Below are 27,329 nucleotides of genomic sequence, written 5' to 3' on the forward strand. Positions count from 1 at the left end.
GTTGAGCAATGATCGCACTTCACAGTGGAAATGAGGTGGGGCTCCATCCAATTGCATGATGAAGGTGTTAGAATCTTCTTCCACTTGAGGAAGTAGGCACTCATTCAACATATCCAGGAATGTCAATCCCGTAACCGTTTTCTCCATGACGAAGAATGGACCGTACACCTTTTCTTGTGACACAGCACAAAAAACATTCACTTTAGGCGAGTCCCGAACCAATTCAACAAACTGATGAGGATTTTCCGTTCCTCATATGCGCACATTGTGTGTGTTTACTTTTCCAAGGTGGAATGTCGCCTCGTCAGTGGAAACGAAATTCTCGATGAAATTGTCATCGTCAGTCATGAGATTTTGCATATCGCTGGCGAACGTTTCCCGTACACGACGGTCGTTACGTGTTAGCTTTTGATGGAGACTTAGGCGGTATGGTTTCAAGTTGAGCCGTTTTCGTAGAACACTCCATAATGTTGTCTTCGGAATGTTCAGTTCCTTGGATCCAGCAGGAATCGATTTCTTCGGGCTCCGTAGATAGGTTTCACGAACTCGCTCCATATCATGTTCAGGCACTGATGGTCGACCACTGCTTTTGCCTTTGCAAATGCAATCCTTTTCTTTTAAATGTGCATACCACCTTCTAATCGAATTGTCTGACGGTACATCTTTCCGATATCGCGCACGAAAATGTCGTTGCACAACTGTAACGGACCTCGTTGCGTGATATTCAAGGACACACAACGCCTTCTCACTAGCAATATCCGCCATTTTTGAAAACTGCCGCCTAGCGGCAGAATCTGGAAACAGAGGTCTATGAAACAAATAAGGAACAAAACTTGTTGAGTTTCTCAAGAATATCGTGCATTTTTGTTCACCGTGTCATTCACCCAAATCGGTTACAACAATGAGGAAACCCCGACAATCATTTACGAAAACCACTTAATAAGAAGAAATACGATAGCAAAAACTATTAAAAAATTCAGAAGGAAATATTGAAATCAATGATCTTATTGTACACTTCACTTATACTTAAGTAATAATATTATAGATATAGTAGATCACGAGCTTTCATAAAGGTCGGTTTAACGTTTCTTATATCTTGGTCCTCCACCCATCGAAAAAAATGTTTTGCTCCCCCCTTGAAAACAAGCATGGGTACGCCTTCGAGAATCATTACTGTGTCATAATTGCTGACATAGGTGCCAGGAAAACTAGATTTAAAACCTGTGTTTCTTAACTTGATAGAAACTAGAAAAAATTTCATAGAGGGCACTAACTTTTAATATAGCGCTAAATACATAAGCAAATAGAAACAACTACAAGAGAAAATATGTACATATTTAATATATATATATATACTTAATAAGAAGAAATAAGATAGCAAAACTATTAAAAAGTTCAGAAGAAAGAATTGAAATCAATGATCTTATCGTACACTTCATTTATACTTAAGTAATAATATTATAGATATAGTAGATCACGTGCTTTCATAAAGGTAGGATTAATGCTAATTGTCGGTTATATTTTATTGATGAATCCATTTGTGATGATATCATATTTCATTAATTTTGATGTACACGTATATTTAATACGAAAACTATTGACGTAATCCCAATATTTTAGAAGTAGATGGGCACGTAGAAGGGGGCTAATGGAGCAGCCCCTCCAGAAATGTTGAGAAAAACATGTTTCAAATGAAAGTAACTCAGAGAAAAGCAAAGTGCTATCTGAAAACCCGCCTTAAAAATGACAATTGCAATTGTTTGTCTTTGAACAACCTTTAAGACGAACGTTGAAAATTGTAATTATGGAACATTTTATGGTTTGTCCCACCACTCTTTACAACGAAACTATGTAATATCCACCTTTACAATTCCACCCCCCAAGAAAAAATCTCGATTACGCCAATGCACATACAAAAGAGAATTTAACGAATTGTTTTGTGTTGTTACGATTCCTGTAAACATTGCATTAATTTCTTATAATTATTGATTCGCTTTATTTTACTTCGCCTTTTGTCTAGTTTGCGAAGATGGGGATGAGTGATGATATGATGAATGGAGACTCACAAACATACATGCCCTGACGTCGTAGCGCGATGTGCTAACCACTCCGCCACGGGGGCATGCTCCTAAAAGTATAAAGTATTAAACTTAAGGTTGCAACACTGCAAGTGGCGTGACAAAGAATATCACAACGAAGGAGAAGGGTAAAAGGTTTACCTTAACATACAATTTCAGAGTTTGCTCACCTTTTCATACATTCGAATCCTTTATTTTATGTAAAAGAATATGCCAAATTGGGGAGATGGTTACTCCTATCACTAACCCCATCTGAATACGACATCCATCCCTTCCCGCTTTACATACAGACAATATTTATATGTGGTCCCTGATGCACTAAAATATATTGTCGTTGCAGGTATCTTATTCCGGATAACTTTAATTGTTTCAACAAATATCCTATTATTGTACGAGTATAATATTTGTATCTGCTAATTTCACGTCGATTTCTACGTATTTTAAGTTAACCATGATTATAATATTCATGAAATCTAAACTCTTAATGTAACATTAAATTTCAAAGTTATTTTGTTAGTTAACTGTGGAATGACAGGAGGATTATGCTGTACAGGGTGTCCCAAAAGTCAGCGAACAAAAATGCATTATTAATGTAAACAGGTTCATCTTCATTGAGACCTGTATGGCTTCTAAATTAGACGGTTCTAGGTACCTCAAGCACACGTGATGCTTCCCGCCTTGATTTTGTACAAAATATTGCTCTACAACTTCAAGACTTTCTTCATAACCTACATGAACGAGACTCAGTCTGTTAACTTGCGAATAGCTTGTAGAGAGGGCGTTACGGTGTTTGGAAAATGTTCCACAAATAAGTCGACCACACCACTGTATTTGTGCCCATGTTTCCATCAACTCTGAGGTGCAAATACACGCTATTCCGTAGATAACTTTATATTCATTGTACACTTGTTTGCTAACTAGAACAGTGTTTTTTTTTTTATAGCTAGCTCTCGCTAACAACAACATCATCTCAAATTACTACTGCTCTACTCAAGTGGCTACTACACTAGTCAATGAAGAGGTGAAGAACTGCTAATGCAAACAGACTTATGGGTCACCTTGTACAGTAAGTGTGTTTGAAGTTTGTTTTTAAGCCCACTTTATACACAGAGAGGCTAATCGACACTGGACCTACAGTTTAAAGTGGGATGTGAACCACTTTGTGCCTCCACCTGGTATCGAGCCCGGGACCCCTTGATTAAATGGCAACGACGTTACGCTACGTCACAGGGGAGGCCCTATATTAAGTGTGTGTATCTATGTTATTATCAATCCATTTACACAGAACGTGCACCGAAGATTTAAGCCATCTTTATGTTCTGTGGAAAGTATATTTAAATTTAAGTCCACTTTATGCACAAAAGACCTAATCAGAATTAAAATTTGGTCTTAAGCACTGAAATGTACTTGACTGGGAATCGAACACTCGATTCACCCAATGAAAAGGCCGGTTGGCAGGCCTTGACCAATAGAAGGCTGTTGCTCCATGGAGCTTAGCTTAATATGTTTGACTGATTGAGTTGGTGTTTAGGTCCACTTTATTTATGCACAGTAAGGCTAATTGGGACTGGACCTACAGTTTAAAGTGGGAACTGAACCACTATGTGCCTCCACCGGGTATCGAACCCGGGACCCTTTGATTACAAGGCGACGACGCTACCACTGCGCCATTGGGGAGGCTCAGCTTAATAGGTTCAAATCCTGGGTAAAACTGGGGTGTTTCATAGTAATTGTCCAATTGTGTACTATTCACTGCTTCACATCACCGTCGCGATTAATCTAGGGATGTAGAAAAGCGACGTAAAATAAGATTGTCGAGTGTTTGGCGGCCTATATGTCACAATTTATCACACTTCTGCACTTGTTTTTTTTTTTAAAAAAAAGCCACGGTTGAGGTTCGAACAGAGAACCTTCAGGTCACTCAACAAGGTCAGTGGATCAACCGTGGGGAGAATAACAAAACGTAAGAACAGGATTATCCGGAAAACACTCACCATCAAAGCTTTCATGATGCCCATGTCGGATGCAAACTCTCTCTTCAGACTCGACGGCGAGGTTGTGATGCCAGCCGCAATGGTACCAGGCCGTTTTATACCGGGAGGACATCTTCCTCAACTTTCGCCCAAGAACGACACGCCCCATATCCCCTCTTTCACTCTTGTCGGATTCATCCCTCGGTCCCCGAACCACCTTCTCTTTCTCCAACATTTTTTTTCCTGTCCCAATTCCCTTTCCTAGCAAGGTCATGAAAACTTAATACCTCTTTTGGTGCCTGAGACATGTGTCAAAAGTTGCTTACGGCAGCCTTAACCTTGTAGGTTGTTGACCTTCAGACACCAACTGACCGATATTCTTTCCCCTTTACTGGCCTTCTTTGGGAGAGGCAAGAATGAAAGGATGGTTGCTTGATTGCTCACCCTGTCTTTCTTTTTGCATCATTCATATTTTTTCCTTGTTCAAGTATTGATTGTCTGGGATGAAAGAGTTGCATAAGTCTATTAGAAATTGCAAGAATGCATTCTACAGCTTTTTTTAACCTTGATTCAGCGAGAGAAGTGACTCGTTCTAACCTCTTTGCTCTTCAAGATGTTTCGAAGGGTAAAAATATTTAACTTTTTGTTATCGTAGCCTAGATTTTTGTCAAATCAAGTAAACCAGTGCTGAAACCATGGGCGTATACATAAATTTTTGTAGGGGCTGTCAGTTCATTGACAAAACCTTGAATAGAAAAAAATAACAACAATAAAGACTATTGTTATGATGGTTACGAATATTATTATGCAATAGTAAATATAATCTAACAACAATAATCCAATTTTATCCCAAACTTAGCCGTCCTCCGTGGCGGAGTGGTTAGCACATTGAGCTACGACGCTAGGAGTCCCGGGTTCGAATCCAGGCATGTGTGTTCCTTGTGAGTGTTCCTTCATCAATCTCATCATATTATTCATCCTCATCGTCGCGATTAACCAAAAGTGGCAGAAAAGCGATGTAATATGAACTAAATCAATCAATTATCCAAATTAATAACAATAATATTATTATCCTTGCAAAAACTTTTCAACACTCTTCACTAGATGAGTAAATATCCAGCACAACTGTTTTCATTATCATTTCAGGGGCCTCCTCGATGGCGTAGTGGTAACGTCATTGCCATGCAAATCAAGGAGTCGTGGGTGTAATACTCGGTGGATGAACATAGTGACCCGGATCCCACATTAAACTGTAGATCCAATAGCGATTAATGTAATCGTGCAAGACGTGGACTTTAAGCTAACAAATCAAACTCATTATCGTCCTTGCATTTCACGCAGTTAGTGTACTGAAATGCACACTTATTCTATTTATTAACTTTTACATGGTTAAGAAAAAAGGTTGAAAGTTAAGACGAAATTTTAGTTCTAAAGTTGTTTGATGTTTCACCTAATATCTGAAATATTGAAAACTGTAGAACAATTTATTCTATGGATTAAGTATAAATAATAGAATATGATAAAAGCGTAACCTGCATTTTATACTCAATTTCTTCTGTCTAAGTGATTCTCTTCGAATATAAACTAACTGAAATTTATTCCTGTTATTAACAATAAAAATAACAATCTTTCTGTATTTTCTGTAATTTGAGATGGCATTTTTTAAAATCCTTTGAATCCGGCCCTGGTAGAGCGACATCTGTTGACGTTCCTGACTAATGCAGTAAATGTTTTACGGGTGGTCTAAATTTGCCGTGAATAAATTATTTTGGAGATGAGGACAAAGTTTGTTAGGCCCGCTTTAAATGAAAAGCATTTTAACCTTAGCATTTTTCGTAACATTTATGCCATGACGAAAAAACTACCGTGTAAAGTGAGAAAATTTATGGCATTTCAGATGCCTTCATGGCATTTCTCAAGGATAGGCTCGGTCCGAATCATTTTTCGTAGCGTAACCAATCAGAAGCGACCTCTAGGTCACGAGTGCAGTTGTAATGGCGGCCGCGTAAGATGTAAACAATGTATCACTTCACATTTTTAAAACCCGATAACTATTCAACAGAGAGGAATAACGTTTCGTGTAAAACGTTATTAGGTACAAAAGAATGGCGCTGCTTAAATACATATTCTATAGCGTTTACTGTACACGTATGGAAGAATATTTTAGTTATTTAAATGGTGTAACTCGATGTGCCTTTTTTTGTGATATGTATTAGACATTGTAATCGCAAGAGCTAACCGAAATGTTACATGAAATGCTATAGTGTAAAGTGCTATCTGCTATAAGATTTTTGGAAGCATTTACATAGCATTTATGCTAGCAATAATGTTAAAGAAAATGCTTTCGTCAAAATCCGGCCTTAGATTGCTGAATATACGTCGTAGCCATGCCATGGATCTTTAGGTCAATAAATCTACCCATTTGAGGATAACAGATAGTTAGTTACGTTGCCAAGGTACCAGGATGAAAACCGGATATTTCCATATGTAATCGTTCCTGAGATTCTGCGTGTGACAGATGGGCGGACTGAACTGCTAGAGCCAACTTCGAATTATCCGTGACTTGGTGCTGACCCGAAAAAAAATGAACACGCAAAATGAGTAACGTTCATGGTGAAAGCCAGTGACAGTGGGCTGGAAGTTCTCTCCCACTGTTAGAAACGCGTTGGAAGATGGTGGACCTAGTTCCACGTAACAGCTATTAAGCCCAAAGTATTGGCTCTCGTAATATGCAGTCTTGTTCGGGACAATTATTTGATTTAAACAGAGATGTGGTTGGAGATTTCCACTTCAAAGTTGAAAATGTACTTGATGTTCGCAAATGTTGTTATTCTCTGTATTTGTCGTTAATCAGAAAAATATGATAAATACCCTTAGACAACGGTCATGTTCCCCTGTCTGTCTGTTCGTTCACCCTTCTCAATTGTGTCTCAGAAACTACAAGAGCTATAAAAATAAAATTTGGTTGACTGATATACCGACCTTAACGCAACAACGAAATACTCGTTCAGTCGATCTGATTGGCCGTGGGACACCTCACGTGCCGACCTCCGTGGTTGAGTGGTTAGCACAGGGACACCTGGAGTCCAGAGTTCAAATTCCGGCCTTGATATGGGTGTTCTGTGTGAATGCCGTTTCATCAATTTCATCGTATCATCATCATCGTCGCGATTACCCAAAACTGACAGAGAAGAGACGTATAATGAACTGATCCAAGCGAACTTGACGTATCTCAGAGGGCTCCTTGCTCACACAGTCGCCTTGCAATCAAGTGGTCCCGGGGTTGATTCCCCATGGAGACACTAAGTTGTTCATATCCCACTTTAAACTATACTATGTTCATTCGCAATTGGCCCACCTGTACTTAAAGCAAACTTTGCCGACCCCTGGTCGCGGCGTGGTTTGCACATCGCGCTGTGACGGCAGAAGTCCTTGTTTCGAATCCCGACCTGAGATTGGCTGTTCATTGTGAGTGGCCGTTCATCAATTTCATCATATCATCACTCATCATCATCGTCGCGATTAGCGGAAGTGGAAATGAAATAAACCAAATCAATCAATAAATCGATCCATTAAAACAAACGTGGACATACGTATCTCGATAGTAGCAAAAGTTAAGACCTGAAATTTTCGTCAACGGAAGTTGTAGTAACGACCCAGCATATATTATTGTGCTTTACATATCACCCATTCTCGACTACATGAGTCTTCTCTATTTCACAAGAAGTTTTTTTTTTCAATATTGCTGGCTTTCATTATTCAGATGGGGGATATCGTATTACAAGTTTAGGGCCGTTAAATCAACGCCGAGATAGCCTCCCCCCACCGTGTCCCCAATAAGAACATTACTTCAAGATGTAAAATTCCAAGATCTCCTAAGCTTAGGTGGAAAATCGGTAGAGGACTCTCAAAATCGTTGCGGAAAATTTATGAGATTGCAGCCATTAAGATATGGGGTGAAATATCCCTGAAAACACATTTATTCTTGGAGTAGTGTGTTTTGTGCTATAACCAGTGCCGGAAAGTATGAACCCCCCTCAGGCAGATTTGCCTACACTTAAAACTTGCTCAACATGCCCATATGAGCTTTTTGCTCAAGTGTGGAACCCCGTCCAATCCAAGATTTTTGTAAAAATACCCTCGGGAATTTCCTGAGAAAGTATGACCCCCCTCAGATTGATTTGCCTACACTTATAAAAGGCACTTCTGTGAGATTGTTGTCCATAAACCTGTCAAAAATATGCCCCTCTTGATATTTTTTTTGCCCACACCTAAAACTACGCAAACGTATTAACACACACACACACCCACACACACATACACCCACACACACACACACATATTTACTTCTGGTTTAAGTTCAATTGGAGACCAGGTTCAATTTGTTTATCTAATATTAAAACAATGTAATATGCAGAGCCCCTCTAGAATTGCTCTGTGACTCTCTCATTTCTTACATCATAAACATATGATTTTTCACCTATGAGAATAACACTACATATGGTGTCATCAGGTAATGCCTCATGGAATTCACAGATAATTTTAATGTTTGTCCTGTCATTCACCACAACTTGTTTCCTTTTTGAAGCATTGATGACAAACATGGGTCTCTGTGTTTTGAATTCATCTGGTGTGTAATACATGTCAGTATTGCCAGTAGTGACCCTTTTGTATGCTGTAAATGCTTTATATAATTTAAGGAAATCATCCTTGGACATGTCTAAATTATAATTTTCTCTAGGGAATACCTCATTTCTGCCATTTTTAAGATATATGTTCTTGATGTTGCAGTTATCAAATCTACTTGAATTTTTTTCCTGATTATTGTGTCTTCCAGTCTGAAACAGAACCACCACAAAATCCGGCATGTCATATTGTATACTGGAGAATGAATTTGTAGCATCAAACTCATAATAAGTACCAGTTGCGGGCTTCTGTACACATTGATATGTATAAAATTGTAAAGGAATCTGTGGATTTTTTATTATATCAGCTTTGTATTTAAGAGCATAACTGGCTTCATATTCAACAACTGGGATTCTTAGCTCCATAGTCTGAATAATGCATTTGCCCTCATCAGGTAGGGTATTGGGCAGAGCTTTCCCTGTAGAGTTTAATGTGCTGTACCTCATCAAAGCATTATTATCATTGGCAGCTCTTCTAAATGTGATTCTTAAACCACCCTTCCACATAATATCTTTGTAATCTGAGAAGAATCCTTGCAACAGGCGCATAGGGAACAGCACTGTGTGGCTCTTAGATATAATTTTATCACCAGCCTCAAATCCACCTATTTTGTAGTATGATACCTCGGTTTTGGATAATTTTAGTGTGGCCAAAGCTGTGGAGGTAATGCAGGGTGAATCCACTCTGTTTATAACAACACCATGCTTTCTGATCTCAATTTCAGAGAACAGATGCGGCACAAAATTGTCCACCAATCTTATATTTGAATTTGCCGGATAATCTGTACCATCGAGCTTTACAACATCAAATTTGATGTATAGATCTGCTCTGTGGGGGTGTATAAAGCCATCCCCTACATCAAGATCAACCTCAATCTCTGTGTTGGGTTGATTTAAATTTGCAAATGTCCTCCTGTTTGGGGGGAATGATTGTAGCTCATAACTCTCAATATTTTCCATTTTTTTTGTATGTATTTTTATTTAAATATTAATCTCTATGATTGCAGTTGTTGTGGCTCCAGCAAAATCAACTAATTCTTCTTTTTCATTAGTGACCATCAATTCAATATAATCTATTCTATTATGGCACACAGGAAAATATAATGTTAGGGATGGAGTGTAGATGATTGGCTCCATAAATTCAGAATTAGGTTTGAATGTTGCAATGATGCCAGTTTGTTTGTGAGTGCCTATGCCATTTGATTTGGTGATCATACCCTCGGCCACATTACAGTGAATATTCAGAGTCTCTATGGCTAAGAATTTAGGTATATTAATAGCAGTGTGTTTGATGGCTGGTTCAAGTTTTGTGTTGTTCTCAAAGCCTAACAGCTCTCCTATAGTACCCAGATCCACTGTTTCTGTAGCAGATACAATCTCTACTCTGTGAGTGACAGAATTTTGAGTTAATACTATACCTCTGGGTAATTGAGCATTTAGAGTGGACAGATTATATTGCCTTGGAGTGATGGCAATTTTTTGATCCCCTACTGCAATTTTGTTGTTGTGGTGTGTAATATTAGGGATCAAGTACATGCCATAAAATGCTCTGAGAGCTATTGTTTTGGGATACACTATATCATCATGTAATCTGAGTTTCAATATTGAATTTTGGCTGGTGAGATGGAATACCCCCATGATGTTTTAAATACCACAAGGCCTTTTGAAAATTTTCAATTGATGGTTTATTTATTTGAGACATATATCTAAGAACAGATAAACACAAATGTCCACAATTAACATCTTTGAAGTTTTGAACACGGGCATTATTGTAATAAAGATTAGCTGATTTTAGATATTTTACTAAATTTTCAGGTGGATCACCTCCAAATGAATCAAACACAAATGCCTCATTTTTTTAAATATTTAAGATAACAAATCCAGTGAGTGCCCTGATTTTTGTACTTATCCAAATTAACAATGCCACACTCTTTGTTGAGTGGTTGTTCTGGCAAAGAATCAGACATGTACACACCTCAAAAATTTTTGATGCCCAGTGGCTTGATTAAAGCTTCAATATCTTGGTTTGTAAGCGGCTCTTGTTTTTTTTAAACTTATTCATGGCTCTCTTAACACCTTTGCCTTGTTTCTCAATGGCCAGGATATGGCGCTTCAATTCATCTAATTCTGCCTTAATCTTTTTGGCATCTATTACTGTTTTTGCTATGGCAGCTGATCCCCCAGCCAAGCTCCCAACAGACCCGAGAGCAGCTAAGATGGCCGGGATAGTAAATATGAAACCACCTACATGTGATTTTTTCTAGATTGTTGTAATTTTTTTAATTGGGGGGTACTAAGCAACAATTTCATACCATGGCCCTTTGCAAGACAAGAATTTTTTTTCTTGCGCTGCTTTTTGGTTAAAAGGCTATCAATAGTTTTAAGAGATTTAAGACCTGCATAAGGTATTTGATACATAACACCCTTGGCCTTCATTCTAGGTTTATTATATACATATTCACAACCCCCACCCCAGTTTTTGTTTGGTGTTCATAGCTATGGTGGTTCCCAATGCTGCTATTTTTTCACTTAAAGAAGCATCTTTGCTTACAAATCTACCAAATGCAGCCTCTTCTAATTTCTTGTCTGCAACATGTCTCTTGTCAAGATCAGAATGTGTGTTGTATGCTATGTCATGGTCTCTACAAGCAGCATCTAGGGGATTAACACCAGGATCACCTCTGTTTAATCTATGGTCCAATTTTGTGCCTGGACCACAATACTGATAGCCTGGAATATGTAGTTCAAATGGCAGCTTGTTTATAATGTCATTAACCAACCCCCGGCCCTCAGAAATATTCCAAAATTTAGGTGGTAGAGTATTAATAATTTTTATAAGATATCCAATCCCCTTAGTGTCATTCACTATAAAATTAGACAATTTTGTGCTAATCATGTCCATAATTCCAACCTTTTCATTGTAAAAATTGTGGTTGCCAGCATTTTCCTCCCCAGCTATCACCAATAACCTATCTACAAGTATCCTGACATCATCAACCCATACAAATTCTTTAGGCAGGGTGTTGTATTGTTTGATTCCACTACCAGTCTTGATCTGTGACCATATGGGTTTGATTAAATTGTTGTATTTTGCTCCACTGCTAGACTTGACTCTTTTTTCTGTGGGATCATTGTTCTGGTATAGTGCATCTGATTTTATTAATATTTCCTTGTAGTGCTCATAATCTTGATCTGTATAGCTGCCAGGCCTTTTCCCAGTCATCAGTTCCCACAACCCAGGTGTGCCGGGATATTTAACAAAACCACCCTTTTCTCCAAGATGAGATTCTGAATATACAATTAGATCATCTCCCATAAATGTTACTCTGAAATTGCCAATTCTATGTATGATACTACCATCACGCTCTGTGTCGGAATATAAGCCAAAAACCTCATCTTTGTTGTCTTTAGATGTGCTTAAATATTTTTGAGCAAGAAGACCCAATTCAATAGGATCCAGAGTAGCTTCAATTCTTCGAGGAGCAACAGGACTAGGTGTATGAATACTGGAAAGTGGGGTGATTTGATAATCTAATATGTTCCTTGCAGCTACAGGTACAAGCTCTGTGATCAAATTTTGATTTTGCTCTGTAACAGTTTTGATATTTTTACCTAATTCACTAATAGCATCAATAATAGGCTGTTCTGTTCATAAATTCCTCGGTTCTGTGATTTCCATCCCTTAAATCTTTTTACAAGATAATCTCTTAATTTAAGATCATCAATGATTGGCCTTTTCATGGTTATTTATATATGTTTCAATGTCTAGAAAATTGTTGATTTTATTTCTGTATTTGCCACTATTGGGTTTTCTTGTCATATCAATTGTGACAAACCCATAACTGTCCTGGTTCCAGCACCCACTGCAAATCTTGGAAAAATCATTGTAGCTCAAGTCCCCACCTACATATTCATCATGTATGTGTTTGAGGTTGGTATGATCTTGATGAAACACACATATAAAATTGCTGTTGTCTCGCATGAGCTGCTTCGGTATTTTAGAAAAAGTCTGTGCCAGGTAGAAGCAATCAATGTTTTTGTGTCGGCCCTGTGTAAAGAAATTTCTAACCTTGTTTTGATTATCCAGTATAATGTCATCAAACACAACAACAAAATTATCGAGACATTCATGAAGTGGCTTAACATCTGATTCAAAAGTGGCAATATCCAATCCATCATATAGCTTCATCAGCTGCTGATATTTTAATTGTTCCAAGCTCTTAGAGAAGACATACAAGTGCCTGTTTTTCCAGTCTAACCAGTTGGGTGCCAATAAAAAATTATCGATCATTAGTGTAGTTTTACCACAAGCCGATGGCCCAACAATAAGACATCTAATATTTTCAGGCAGCAACTTGCCATTTCTCTTAATCTGCTGTTCAGGTTCTGGCAGCCTTTTTATAACATCCCAGGTGCTGATATTATCACTTTGTCTGCATCGATCCAGCTGGGTTCTGGAAGTCCTAGCCACTTGACAAATAACTTGTTGCCTTTTCTGCGGATGATTTTTTCTATGAGATATGTGTCAGGCTGTTTAGTTTTGCTGAGTTCTTCTTCATAGAATCTGCCTTTGAGAATTTCTCCTCGGTGATCTTTTATTATATATGTGTTAAGGGTCCCAGGTTTAACTTGAACCACTGTAAATAATTCAGTGCTCCAGTTTCTTGTAAAGCCTCTTTTGAATAAGTGCTTATATTTGCTGATTCTTACTTGATCACCCACCTTGTATTTGGCCTTTCTTGTTGTTGGCTGGTATCTAGGATAATAAACAGTCCTGATCAATTTTTGCTCATCAGATGAAGTTACTTCAGAGGGTTTCGTTTTGATTGTGGAATGGACCGAGTTGTTATATTTATGTAGAAGTTCTGGAAGAATATTAAGCCATTTATAATTACCTTGAAGTGTAAATTGTTTATACATAAGATTTTTTAGGGTTTTGTTGAATCTCTCTACAATTGAGGCCTTGAGATCACTGTAACTCGAATAATGTTGTATTGACTGGCTTTTAATAAATTGTTGGAACACAGAATTATAAAATTCTTTGCCATTATCTGTTTGCAAATAGCGCGGTGATCTTCCACTCTGATTGATGATTGTCCTGAAGGCTTCTGTAACACATTTTCCAGTCTTGGATTTGAGTGGCACAGCCCAGGCAAATTTTGAAAATGTGTCTATTACAGTGAGTAGATACTTGTAGCCCTTGTTGATTTTGTCTAAGTTTTTCAACTGTCCACTTGCCATCTCAATCAAGTCCCCTTGCCATAAATCATCTATGCCTTTTGTGACTACTGGCAGTCTCTTAAAATTATGTCTGGCTTGTCTGTGTAATTCATCAACAATAATTTCTCTAGACATAATATGAAAACAAGAATATTGTAACTATGGGGTGTTCAGCAGCTGATACTACAGGATTTTCTAAATATAATTTGTCCCCTATTTGTATTTTAAATTCCAGAGAGCCATCATCTTCAGCATAGGCTGTTTCTAATGTATTGGGATCTGTAAAATCCTCTAACTCTACACTGGTGATTTTTGCTTTGTTGTCAGCATTTGTTATTGATAAGGTGGGGTAGTGGTGTGCCTGTGGTTGTAGCCAATATTTTATCTTGATTGGTCTCAGTGTGCCCCCAACAAAAAACTGGTAATAAAATTGTGCAGGGGACAGCATATATATTTTGCCACCTGGTGTAAATGGTGAATCATATTCTTTGTTGGGGATGCTGTACAATTCAAGAATTACTGTATGTTTTGGATTCTCGATTATGCCTGTTATTTCTTTTTCTGCTGTAAGCAATCTGCTTGTTACAGATTCAAGATGCTCATTGATGGTCCTAACAACATCATCATGGCCTGGCTTGATTTTTGTGTCCACAACAAGTTTCTTGTATTGTTGCACAATCTCTTGAAGCTGGGTGGCAAAAACAGACAGAGCATTTGCTTGATTGGATTCCATGGTCCCTAGCTGTTGCTTGATATTAGCTACAATTTGTTGCAAATTTTCAATAACTGCCAATTTTGAATTTTGAGCAGTAAGATCATGGACCTGTCTTCTGATATCCTCAAACAGGGCATGCAGTTCATTAATATGTTGATTGGTTGGTAGAGTGGCCACTGTCTGAGTAAGTTGTTTGATCTCTGTCTGGATATTCTTGATATCTTCTGATTTCAATATGCGATTCACTGCCCTCTTAATATTTTTAAGTTCCTGTGATGTAGGCAGATTTGTTACAGTATTTTGCAAAGATTCAAGTGCCAATTTCACATTATTTAATTCAGAAGCATCAGCCACATTTTGCATAGCATTTTGGAGCAGGGCTATATCTGCCTGAGTGGGTGTTGATTGTTGTAAAATTTTAAGTTTTTTTTGGATATCATCGATCAAGTGATGAAAATGAGATAGTTCAGATTCAGTGTTGAGGTTTTCAAGCTTTGTGATCTGTTGCTGGACACTTACAAGGGTGTCTACAATACCGGGCAGGCGGGATTCTAGAGATTCTTGTATATTTGTCAAATCACTTTGCACTGCTGCTATTGTACCCTCAAGATGGGTTATGGTACTTTGAATTTTTCCAAAATCTTCATATGTTTCAAGTTGCAGCTTGATGTTTGCAACACTCCGAGTTATTGCACTCAAAGCATCAGAAGATGGCAAGTTGTTCATAAAATTTTCAAGTGTCTCAATTTTTTCTTTAACCTCGGCTATGGCATTGTTCAGAGGGTCCAGATTAGGTATTTGGAGTGATTGAATCTGTTCTTTTAGAGTGGAAATCACTAGATCAAAATCTTCTTGTGATTTTATGCTTTTGACAATTGTTTGGAGCTGTGCCTGGACATTATTTATCTGCTCTTCCAATTGCTGTTTCAATTGCTCAGAGTTGGTGGCCTGGGTCTTAAATTTGGCTTGAAGAGCTGCTACAGCTTCTTCTAAACTTTGAAAATTATCTAATGTGGCCAAATCAGTATATTTCTGAAGCAATAATTTGAGTTCAGAATCAATTTTAAGAAGAGGGTTCATGCATTGTGATTGTAAATTTGTAATTTCTAGTTGAAGACTGGCATTGAGTGTGGTTTGTAAAGCTTGTAAATCACTTCTTAATTTTTTGACTCTGACATCAAGCATCAGAATCTCATCACTGTGATCTTCATGTCTTGTATGGCCAAATATATCATTAGGAATTTTTGTTTTAGTGGTTATTTATTATTGAATATCTGATTCTTAATTCTATAAAAAAGGGTATAAGCTTGTCATATGATCCCGGGACCTCAATATATAAGCAGTCACCAGCAGAAACAGTATATACAGTGCCAGAAATCATGTTTGAGTGCTTAATTCTATAAATATTTCTCCCTACTGAAATCTTGACATCACCCTCAGGGGTTGTAATAAATTGTAATTGCCCACCTACAGGTAATTGATAATGATTTAAATTATTGTTAAATATGTACAATGTTTTACCTGTTTCATCATCAACATCTGTAAGTATGCTGTTCAGATGAATAATTAACAAGCCACTTAGTTTAGATATTATATCAGAAGAGGGTTGTGGTGTTGGCAGCTCCATAATAGCCTGTTTTTTGAAACCAAATAAGTTCATAGGCATGTTTATTTATTTCAAATCATGCTCTGTAATTGGGCATTGATTGCCATTTTTCAAATCACAATGCCCCCATGGTAAAGTATGTATGCCACATGATAAAATGCATCTCTTATCATCATGTGGGTCCAGAGCCACTTTTCTTACAATATTTGTAGTCAATAAGTGATCCACACACTGAATTCTATTTTCTGATGTTCTGATTGTGCTACATGATTTGAGACAATTTTTGTAATCCTCAAATTCAAGCTCTTTGTCAACAATCACTCTGCCAATGCCCTTGGCCTTTTTGGCAACAGCACCACTACATGTTTCAAAACTGTACATCTTGGCTCTTAACCCAGCAAATGCCACAATAACATCACCAAGTGTCTCATCTTTTAACTTGCCAGGCACCTTTTTGTTGTGGGGTTTAATTTTTGAATGTTCAGTGGTATCAAAATATTTAAACAATTCAGGCTGTGCCATATCTTGATAAACATCTTCTGTTTGAATATCAAGAACAAAACTATCTGTGTCCATGTACATCAATTTTACACAATTACCATAAAAAGGTTTCAACACATCATAATACAATTTTAACATGTGTAATTTGGCCAATTCCAATATCACAGCCCCTACATAAATAGGCTTATCAAACTTAATATTCATGTTGAAAAGTGCCATATTTTCATCATAAATTCTTCTGTAATTGAAGTTGGGCTTTGCAATCAATTTTTTGCTCCGGCTGGGGTCAGTAATTATTTTAGCATCAATATGTTTTCTGACATTTTCAATTGTTTTGCCATACACTGAATTGACCATCAAATTTAAACAAGGTCTTATCAAATTGGCTCATTGCAGATGTTCGAAGCTCTGTGTTTGTATCAATATATGGCTTCAACCATCTTGAGTGCCTGAACCTGAAAACTTTTCCAACTTTGGTCACTTGAACACCATGATTCATCAGGAACTGGAGGTTTTTGTAATATATGACATAATCCTGTTTCGGCTCTAGAGTCATCATCAATTTCTTCTGTTTAGAGCCAGGTGAACACTTAACCTCGGGAATTGGGGGCAGATCAGAAAATGTGTTGTGTAAATTATCTGGAATTGTCAGATCAACCTCTAAGAACAGGCCATAGTTACTGTCATCAAAATCCTTAAGATCATCAATATTGAAATCTTCGACCCACTCAAGCCCTGCATATGGCAGTTTTTGCATCATGGCATAACCATAGAGGCTGTTGGCATCTACATACAGTATATAATTTGATGGCAGTGCTGGATCATAATCAGGAATATATTTGTTATTTGCTCTGGCATATCTCTGAGAACATTGCACCATGCCTCCTCTTATACATTGTTCCATAAACAGATACATATCTTGATCCTGGATCAGATCCAATTGCATTTTAGTGTTTAAAAACATTGCAGACCATGCTAGGCCCGGAGCACTGTAAAAATACATTGGATCCAGCTTATAATTTTGCATGGAAGATTTTCTGAATGCCTGAAGTATATCAGCTAAGAGAGTGACATCAAGTTTTAAATAAGCCCTGTGATAATCACCAAATGTCTGGCATTTTAAATTGTTCCACATCAACTGGGCGTGGTGATAATCATCTTCAGTGGTTCCAGATGCTCTGATTTTGCTGTAAAACTCTTGTTGTGGTGGCAGAGAACACTCATCAAATTTAGAAAAATCTGTAACATAATCATATGGATATACACCCTTCCGCCTAATTAATTTCAGGTCCTGATTTGGAAACAAAGCACATGTGATTTTGAATTGATCATCAGATAATTGAGTGGCCAGTGTAGCCAGGCTAGCCGATAAAATTATGTATGAATCAAGAAATCTTAAGTGAATAGAAACACCATTAACTTGAATTATTTTGTTAATGGCAATATATTTCTCATTATTTTCTGCTAAAATATTTAAATTCTGCTTGTTAAACCCCTCGTACCTGATCAAATGATGAAAATCATAATTGGATGCACCATGGCAAAATATGGGGACAAATTTTGGTCTCTGGATCTGAATATTGCAGCTATTACACAGGGCCATTAAGAATTTACCATCTGTATGAGAATGGTGATGAACCTTGATATTTGCATCTGAAAATTCAGAATCACATACCGGGCATTTTTCTGCATTATTGAAATCTTCAATCTGATCCTCTGTTAAAGGCAACATGGGTTTTGATTTTAATAAGACATTAGATGCTATGTCATGGCACTCATTTTCTATTCTATGTGCAAATTCTTTGATGGCATCTGCTCCCATGTATAAATCTTCTTTACTAACAACCCCATCCTGTACAACCACATAATAAAAACTGGAAGGTTCATGTAACTGGTATGGTGTAATTGAAGGTTCATCAGGATCTGGGCTACAGAATGCAAGAGGTTTGAGGTTTGTTTCAAAATCACAGACTATATATGCTGGGTGTTCCAACAGGGCTTCAAACTTTTTGAATTTGGCATTTTCACTTGGGTTAGGCATAAGCATATGAACAGGTTTATCGTTGCCACAGTATTTCAGATGCTCAATTAACTTGTTTTTAGCAATTTCTGCATTCACTTCACAAACACCATTCACCATTTTTCTACCATCAAATACAGACAAACATCTTCTGCACAACTTAAATGTTCTATTAAATTTGTCTAGTTGTGTTCTGACTAAAGCTTCAAGATTATGTATCAGAGTGTAATGATATGTGCCATCCCCTTTAATTAAGAGCAGATCAATCGGAATTGCAGATTCATCATCAAGTGTACTGATTCTGAGAGGATCTATCAAGCAGTTGTCACGGCCAGTGGAACAAATAAATACATTAATAGATAATTGTTTTCCATTGATATTCCTGGCCTTTTTTTCAAATTTATCAATATTCTTGACAGACATTGGATATTCTAAACCCTCCATTGCCTCATCAAAATCATTTTCATGTTGTTTATAATAAGTTATTCTCTCAGGATTCCTTGAAACTGGATACAAAGCAGCTAAAATACACCACAAAAAGCATTTCTGGTCATTATTTTTTATATTAACCACGGCTGTTTTGTTTTTGATATTGGCAGATAATGGCACATAAGTGGAACCTTGTAATGGGTTGAATTCAGAAATATTAACATATAACTTGTGTGAAGATCCGCATAGGCTCCATCCAGACTCTTTTGCTGCAAATTCAGAGTGTTTAATATTCAATTGATCTATCAAACTGCTTATTATTTTGTCTGAATTTGCATTTGAATATACCGGTACAGTTTCTGTTATGTGGGGCTGTGTAAATTTTGTGCCATTTGGCTTCTTATATTGTGTAAACAATTTGAGAGATAGCTTATAAGAGCCATTTTGTGCATTTAGAATTGCCTGCACATCTGGATTTACACTGTTCAAAAAATTCTTAATACCACATCTTGGCTCTGATACAAAACAGTGATCCCTTAATTGGCCATTAAAACTGCTATGAATGGGTTCATAGCGTGGCTGCCTTGCCGGTGAAGCATTAACAGGTGTTTCATGCTTCCTTTTCAGACCAGATGTAGATGGTTGTGGGGGCAATGTTGATGACTGTGCAGAGCAAGTACCTTTATGTGTATATGTGAAGTATTGCATGCTATATTCTCTATGGCATTTAGGGCAAATTTTTGTGGGAGTTCTGCATTTGTCTGGATTACAAATCTTTTGATGCTTAGCCCAATTGGGGCTGGATATATTCTTATTGCATTGATTACAATATTTTTGATTTGGCATTTTTGTTGTTGTTTATTATATACAATTTCCTGGGGTCCAAATCAAAATTCTATGCTTAATAAAAAATATCAGTTGGGTTCAGCAGTGTGTTTTGTATATTTTGTGTGTGTGTGTATGTGTGTATGTGTGTTAATATTTTTGGCTTTGGTATTTATATAAAATTTCTTGGGGTCCAAATCAAAACTTTATACTTAATAAACCTATGACAGGTTGTTAAAAATTCTATATATTAAATCAAATAGATTTGTAATTCAATTTATACAAATCTGCAATATTTTTGTGTTTAAAAAATATGAGCAGCACTGGAACAACACACCCTTACTCTTCAACAACTCTCACAATACTGGCTGATATGCAATGCAAAATCTCTTTATATACCCTAAGCTCGGACCGCATTGAAAATATCTGAAACAATAAGCCAATCAGAATTTAACACGTCATCACATTATGTCATAACCAACCAATCAGAAAACAACACGTGTCTAATAATTTATTGCATAATATTAGGTAATAATTTGTTGCAAAACATAATGCAACAGAAATAAAGCAGAAATAGGCCACAAGTGGACCGGAAGTAAATATGTGAGGGTGGGTGTGGGTGGGTATGGGTGTATGTGTGTGTGGGTGTATGTGGGTGGGTGTGGGTGTATGTGGGTGTATGTGTGTGTGTGGGTGGGTGTGGGTGTATGTGTGTGTGGGTGTATGTGGGTGGGTGTGGGTGTATGTGGGTGTATGTGTGTGTGTGTGTGTGTGGGTGGGTGTGGGTGGGTGTGGGTGGGTGTGGGTGTATGTGTGTGTGTGTGGGTGGGTGTGGGTGGGTGTGGGTGTGTGTGGGTGGGTGTGGGCGTGTGTGGGTGGGTGTGGGTGTGTGTGGGTGTGTGTGTGTGTGTGTGGGTGGGTGTGGGTGTGGGTGGGTGTATGTGTGTGTGGGTGTGTGTGGGTGGGTGTGGGTGGGTGTGGGTGGGTGTGGGCGTGTGTGGGTGGGTGTGGGTGTGTGTGGGTGTATGTGGGTGTGTGTGTGTGTGGGGGGGGGTGGGGGGTGGGTGAGTGTGTGTTAATACGTTTGGCGTAGTTTTAGGTGTGGCCAAAGAAAATATCAAGAGGGGCATATTTTTGACAGGTTTATGGACAACAATCTCACAGAAGTGCCTTTTATAAGTGTAGGCAAATCAATCTGAGGGGGGTCATACTTTCTCAGGAAATTCCCGAGGGCATTTTCACAAAAATCTTGGATTAGGCAGGGTTCCACACTTGAGCAAAAAGCTCATATGGGCATATTGAGCCTGTTTTAAGTGTAGCCAAATCTGCCAGAGGGGGGTTCATACTTTCCGGCACTGGTTATAGCACAAAACACACTACTTCTTGGAATTCTTCCCTGACTATCTCTGTGCCGGGAGCGTTTACCTCAAGACGTTTCAGCCATGAAAAATGATGTACCAGGAAAAGTGGAGTACAAGAATGCTTCTGATCACTGTTAGCAATTCAAGAGGGATATTCCAGATGTCAAACACAGAAGAAAATGAACATCCCTCGCATATTACACTCTGTTTTGGGAATCTTTGATCAAGGCCTCTTATGAGTTCATTGGTCGAGCCCTCTCGAGTCAGTACTTTCGCAGAGACTTGCTTTTTTTTTTAACTTGCTCCATAGTTTACCTGAACAGAGTGTAATACTACGTTGATTCGATAGATACTAGAGAGATGAATAACAGAGGACACTGCGAATTAAATGTCTCTTTATGTAAATAGATAGAATCAAATTCTTGGGACATCGACACGCAGAACGAAATTAAGAGAGAAAAGTAAAGAAGTTGTAAAGAAAAAGTAAAATAAGTGTCAAAAATTTTCTGAGAAAATGATGTTAACGATAAATTGTGATCCTTTCCTAAATTATTATAATTGTAAAACGTAATATTATTACAAATGGAGATCAAGTTTCAACTTGAAATTTCTTAATTATTTTTACAGCAAATACATATTAAACAATTAGTTCAGCAATGACTCGAAACTACAAGAAATTTCAAACCAATTTCTTTAGACAGCATCGCATAGCCAAATACCTAGAGCAAACAATGGCGAAATCTACCACTATACAAGTTAGCGTATTTCCAATATGGCCACTATATATTATTCCCATATGCAACAGGAGCCAACGAGCTTATACCTATCAGGCTAATTTACTTGGCATTAAGTTGCAATTTTTTCAATCGTCTAATTACTTCCTTTACTCATAAATATGGCCTCCCTGCTTGCGTAGTGGTAGCATCATCAACTTGTAATTAAGGGGTCCCGGGTTCGATACCCGGTGGAGGCACATAGTGGTTCTGATCCCTCTTTAAACTGTAGGTCCAGTACCGATTGGCCTTACTTTGCATAAAGTGGACTTAAAACACCAAATCAATCAATCAATCAATCAATCAATCAAATGAGGTAAAGAAAGGGGCAGATCGGGATGTTAAAGAAAACCGAGTGCTGAGGGCATCTTCTGAGATATACATGGACTTTTGATATCTTGTAAAATCTTGAATTTTTAATATATTGACATGGTTTTAACATCAATTTCAATACACACAATATGAATTACTAAAAGATCAGATTCCTATCTATTAGTTTAATGGAGTATAATACAAACTCAATGTCATTGTTTCCTAGAATAGGTGATAGGAGTGTATCATGAGAAATTAGCTTCAACACTAGATCATGGGCCAATATAAATCACCCTATTCCCATGAAGAAATATGATTGTTTGATTTAGTTTATTTTACTTCGCGTTTTGTGCCTCTTGGCTAATTTGCGAAGATGGGGATGAGTGATGAAATGATGAAATTGAAGAATGGACATTCACAAAAAACCAAGCCCGAGCGGGATTCGAACCCGGGACCCTTGGCCTCGCAGAGCAATGTGGTAACCACTTTATTTTTTTTCCCCCATCAGATTTCATTCATTTATATTTCTATTTCAGGACTTTTCAGGACACACAATCACAAATACCCATGCCTCGAACCCGGAACTCCTAGCGTTGTAGCGCGCTCTGCTAACCACTTCGCCACGGAGGTCGACAACCACTCGGCCACAGTGTCCGGCTGGAGAAACATGAGAACTATTTTGAAGTGGCGAACACTTCCTTCGAAAGAGGGGTAGCGGAATCTACAAAACACCCACCACCTACCCCTTCGTATTTGAAATATGTGCGCACTACCCCTGCGTATATGGAGTATTCACCAGTGGAAGACAATTAACCGAAGAGCAAAAATTTGTAAATTTTCTTTCATCTGTAAGAATATTCCCACTTTTTCTGTTGGGGTACTTACAGCAGCATTTTTTATTTCATCAAGGAAGCGCATCGTGTCGAAGAAAGCTATTTTCTTTTGTGTGTATGTCGAGAAAGTTCAAGAAAGTTTGCAATTTTCACAAAACATGGACCCAGATTATGTGATGTAATACTTACCAACAACAAACCATGTTATTAACCGATAACTACATAGCCTATTGTTTCCTCTAAAAAATGTTCTCACTTCTATTTGTGTTGCATTTAGAAATATGTATTTAGCGGCTGAACGTATAAATTGTGTTAAGTCTAAGAGTTTCCTGCATAAGATTATGCAATGGAAGTAGTGAACTGTATTTTGATTTTAAGTATAATAGATTTTTATGAGGTCTCGTTGTGTCATTCTGCACATATACAGGAGATTATAGAAATTGATACAGCGATGCGTTTTTTTCTTTCAGATTATCCATACACGCAATTCACACATCAAATCTCGGGTTGTTTTAACAAATTCAACAGTTCGTTCCCTAAAAGTACATATAGTAAGTAGCTAGAGATTTCAACGCCCTCATCCCTCCCCAGGGTTGTTAAAGTCCAGGAACCCACAAATTCTAATGGGTTCCGCGACAGAACCGGAATTTTTTCCTCGCAGTTCAAATTCCATATTGTTTCATTTCAATACGAAACTTTGACTGGATTTAAACTGATCCGGATGAAAATGTTCCTGGACAGTATTGAAATTGTTCCGGAAAAAGTTTCATGGACCGAACTGAAATACTTTACAGATAAAAAGATTCTTTACGGTCCAGAACCCATTTTCACTTGCAGATTTTTCTCCTGGACAGGAATTGAATTTATTTAAAATTCCTGAACCTAACAACCCTGCCCTTCCATGCTTGGGATAAATTCTATCTTCTAAATTTAAATTTCTTTTAAATATTCCCAAGTAAACTACTTCACGATTCCGCAAGGTATCAATGGAAGAAAATAATATCTTTTTCCTTAAGAATCTACACTCCTCATCTTAACTGTAGAAAAACTTGCTAAATCGAAAGGTTCGAAGTGGGCACTTGACATAATTTATTTCTCTGTTGAATTGGTAATTTACAGTGTGGTAACGTGCAGTAGGTTTTTTGTTACCAAAACAAAGGAATACCAAAATAGACTTATGAAATTAATTGTAATGTAAAATTCAAATACATACTGTGTTTTTTTTTGTTACCAAAACAATTTTGAACCTTGAATCTACTCCTGTTGTTCCTCAGGACACATTTACATTGACTGAAACTGCATTTGAATTGCTTATTGCAGAAAGGGACCTGAGTCACATTTTTGAGGTATCGGAGTTAATGGTATTTTTGATTTTCCTAGTTACAGACACATCTATTAGTGCAGAAAGGGCGTCAGTCACGCGAGGCTATAGCCAAGAAAATGCACAGTGAAAAGTGTACTTTAATGCAGAAAGGTACCTGAGTCACTGACTCGGTTCCCTTTCTGCAATAAACTTAGCCGTATTTATACGTTGTACGAACTGTGTACGCTAATCTGTAATGCAGCTCGGGCGGTAAAAATACTGTCAAACTTATTGACACCAGTAACATCGTTGTGGCCTCATGTCTACTGTGGCATCTGTGAAAACTACCATGTGTTCCTACAAGAATAGGCAGTATTTTCAGATTTCCAAGTATCATTACTTCGAATACTATGTTGAACATAAGGGTACTGTCAAAGTTTCCGAATTCATCAAAGGTTTGACGTCTCACACCTTCTATCTGTCCAAAGATGCAAGAATTGTAATTCCTACGCCACGTACGTTCCCAGTTGTACGTATGCCGATCAAGCTTACTAAATTGAAGGACATACGAACTGCCTTCTCGAATGTACCAGATGACGTCAAAGGATTTTATGAAGATATTCTTCAGTGGCCCACTACACACGGCAATGAAACAGGCTCAGATGTAGAATAACACATGCATGTATGAGCTCGTACATTATTGTACTTCAAACACCGACAATAAAGTCCAGAAAGTGCAGTACACTGTCATTTATTGATGAATCTATAATTTTCTGTGGCATATACAGCGTATGTGGCAACAACAAACGGGCGTTTGTAGGATATTTCTCGTCTTATTTCTCAAAGTTTCCACTTTTAGAAAGGTACCGGAGTCACAACCTTTTCATCTCCACTGTCTCTAGCAGCATACGGCGGGGAGCCGAATTGAGGGTTGCAAAATTAACTATTCTTTATGCTGAATATTTGAGCCAACAGCGGTACATTTCTTTCTTACACTATCAATAATATACGCTTTTTCTTGTTTTTCTCAGAATTGTGCAAAAGTGACTCAGGTCCCTTCTGCAATATGCCATTCATTTAATTTCTGATGCAGTAACGGTAATACAAATATATTAAAAAATAATCAATGCATTTCACCCCGAAAGCTCGATCTTGAATTCTCAGTTGTTGACAAGAATATTGGAGAAACAGATGTACAGTTTTCGAGATTTGAAATAAACAGAGAATTGAAAACGAAGAGAATACAGAAGAAGAAAAAATAAGTATAATTTTGTTGACCCGTGTAATGAATATAAAAACCATTCATAGCTTCAGTCACCTGACAGCCCTGGTCATTAGTAGCATAGGCGTGCGCAAACCCTCTGATTTAGGGGGCTGGAAAAGCCCTTGATAAAAGTTCAATCAGAGAAAGATAAACCTAATTTCATCTTACTATTTTATTGTATTGATGGGTACAGAACAGGGGCGTATATAGTTTGTGTGCCGAAAATCACTATTAGAAGAAATCAAACTTCCGTGGCACCAGTGTTGTTTACCACCGCTCTTTTATTTCCCCTCTCTGTGGTTCAGACTATTCTACATGTAAACATGGTTTCGTACAGCAGATTCAAAACAACTACGCATAATTAATTAATTTCGAACAGTGGCGACGATTAAGGGAACGTGGAGGGGGCAGTTGCCTCCCACACTTTTGCCCCACTTTTTGCCCCTGCACTATGGCCTCGTAATGCATGTCTAAAAATAATAAACTGCCCTCCCCCCTTCCCATTCAACGTATGGACAATATATTCTGAAAACCCATAGAAGTAAGTGTGTTGTATTGTTAATAACAAGAAATTTGCTAGAAAACGAAGTTGGCTAGTTCAATTTCATAGAAAATACAGTAATACACCTTGCTTCCCCTCACAAGTTGCTTGGAACTATCGTCGGCTTGAAAATACTAAATTTTGTATGTAAGAGCATAATATAATTTTAATAACAGTGATAAAATTCCTCTACATTAAATTTCTAAGTGAGAGCATTAGGGGGGGCAACTGCCACCTCTCCCCCCTCCCGTGCGCACGCTTATGCGTAATAGCCATAAATTAGTGTGCTAGGAAACCTAGATTTATATTCCTTTCTAGCACAAGATTTACCTAGAAACTTGAGAGGCTACTAGCAGAGGGCGCATTTTCCAGGCAATAATTATAAACTTAATTGCCTATTACAAAAATACTTACGTTGCGTTTGAGGCGAACAGGAAATAAAAATTAAATCTATTTCTTTGAAAATTGACCATATTTATTAAATAGAGTACCTGTGATTTCACAATGTACCATGGCATTAATTTTCTTCCATCTAAGGTTTTTGAAAATGGTAATTATTATAATTCAGTTACTCACACGGCCACAACTGACCCAACATGTTTTCATTTCGTACCATAAATTAGCTGTTTGAATTTGAATTTTTAAGTCCACTTTATGCACAGATAGGCTAATCGGGACTGGGACTACAGTTAAGAGTAGGATCCTAACCACTATGTGCCTCCACCCGGTATCGATCCTGGATAACAAGTCTCCATGGAAGTGGGTGCATGGAGGAAAAATGACTTAAATTTTAACAGTGGAATATTGTCAGTTTAACGGCAATTTCTATTAGTGAATATTGTCGGATACAATGTATTAGGAATTATAAATAAAATAATTTCAATCAAATG

General features: G+C 37.6%; 1 protein-coding gene across 1 annotated transcript in view; it reads right to left on the minus strand.

Moving 5' to 3' along the window:
- The window catches only part of LOC145980729 (uncharacterized), a 29,811-nt gene extending 25,674 nt beyond the window's left edge, over window positions 1–4,137 (minus strand). The window contains exon 1 of the mRNA XM_083113790.1: window positions 4,073–4,137. Within this exon, the coding sequence (XP_082969916.1) occupies window positions 4,073–4,096 (24 nt within the window). The 5' untranslated portion in view covers window positions 4,097–4,137. The remainder of the gene's footprint in view (window positions 1–4,072) is intronic.
- Window positions 4,138–27,329: the final 23,192 nt, after the last annotated feature.

The sequence above is a fragment of the Lepisma saccharinum genome, chromosome 28 (genome assembly GCF_977018435.1).
Source record: "Lepisma saccharinum chromosome 28, izLepSacc3.1, whole genome shotgun sequence".
NCBI classification, from domain to species: domain Eukaryota; kingdom Metazoa; phylum Arthropoda; class Insecta; order Zygentoma; family Lepismatidae; genus Lepisma; species Lepisma saccharinum.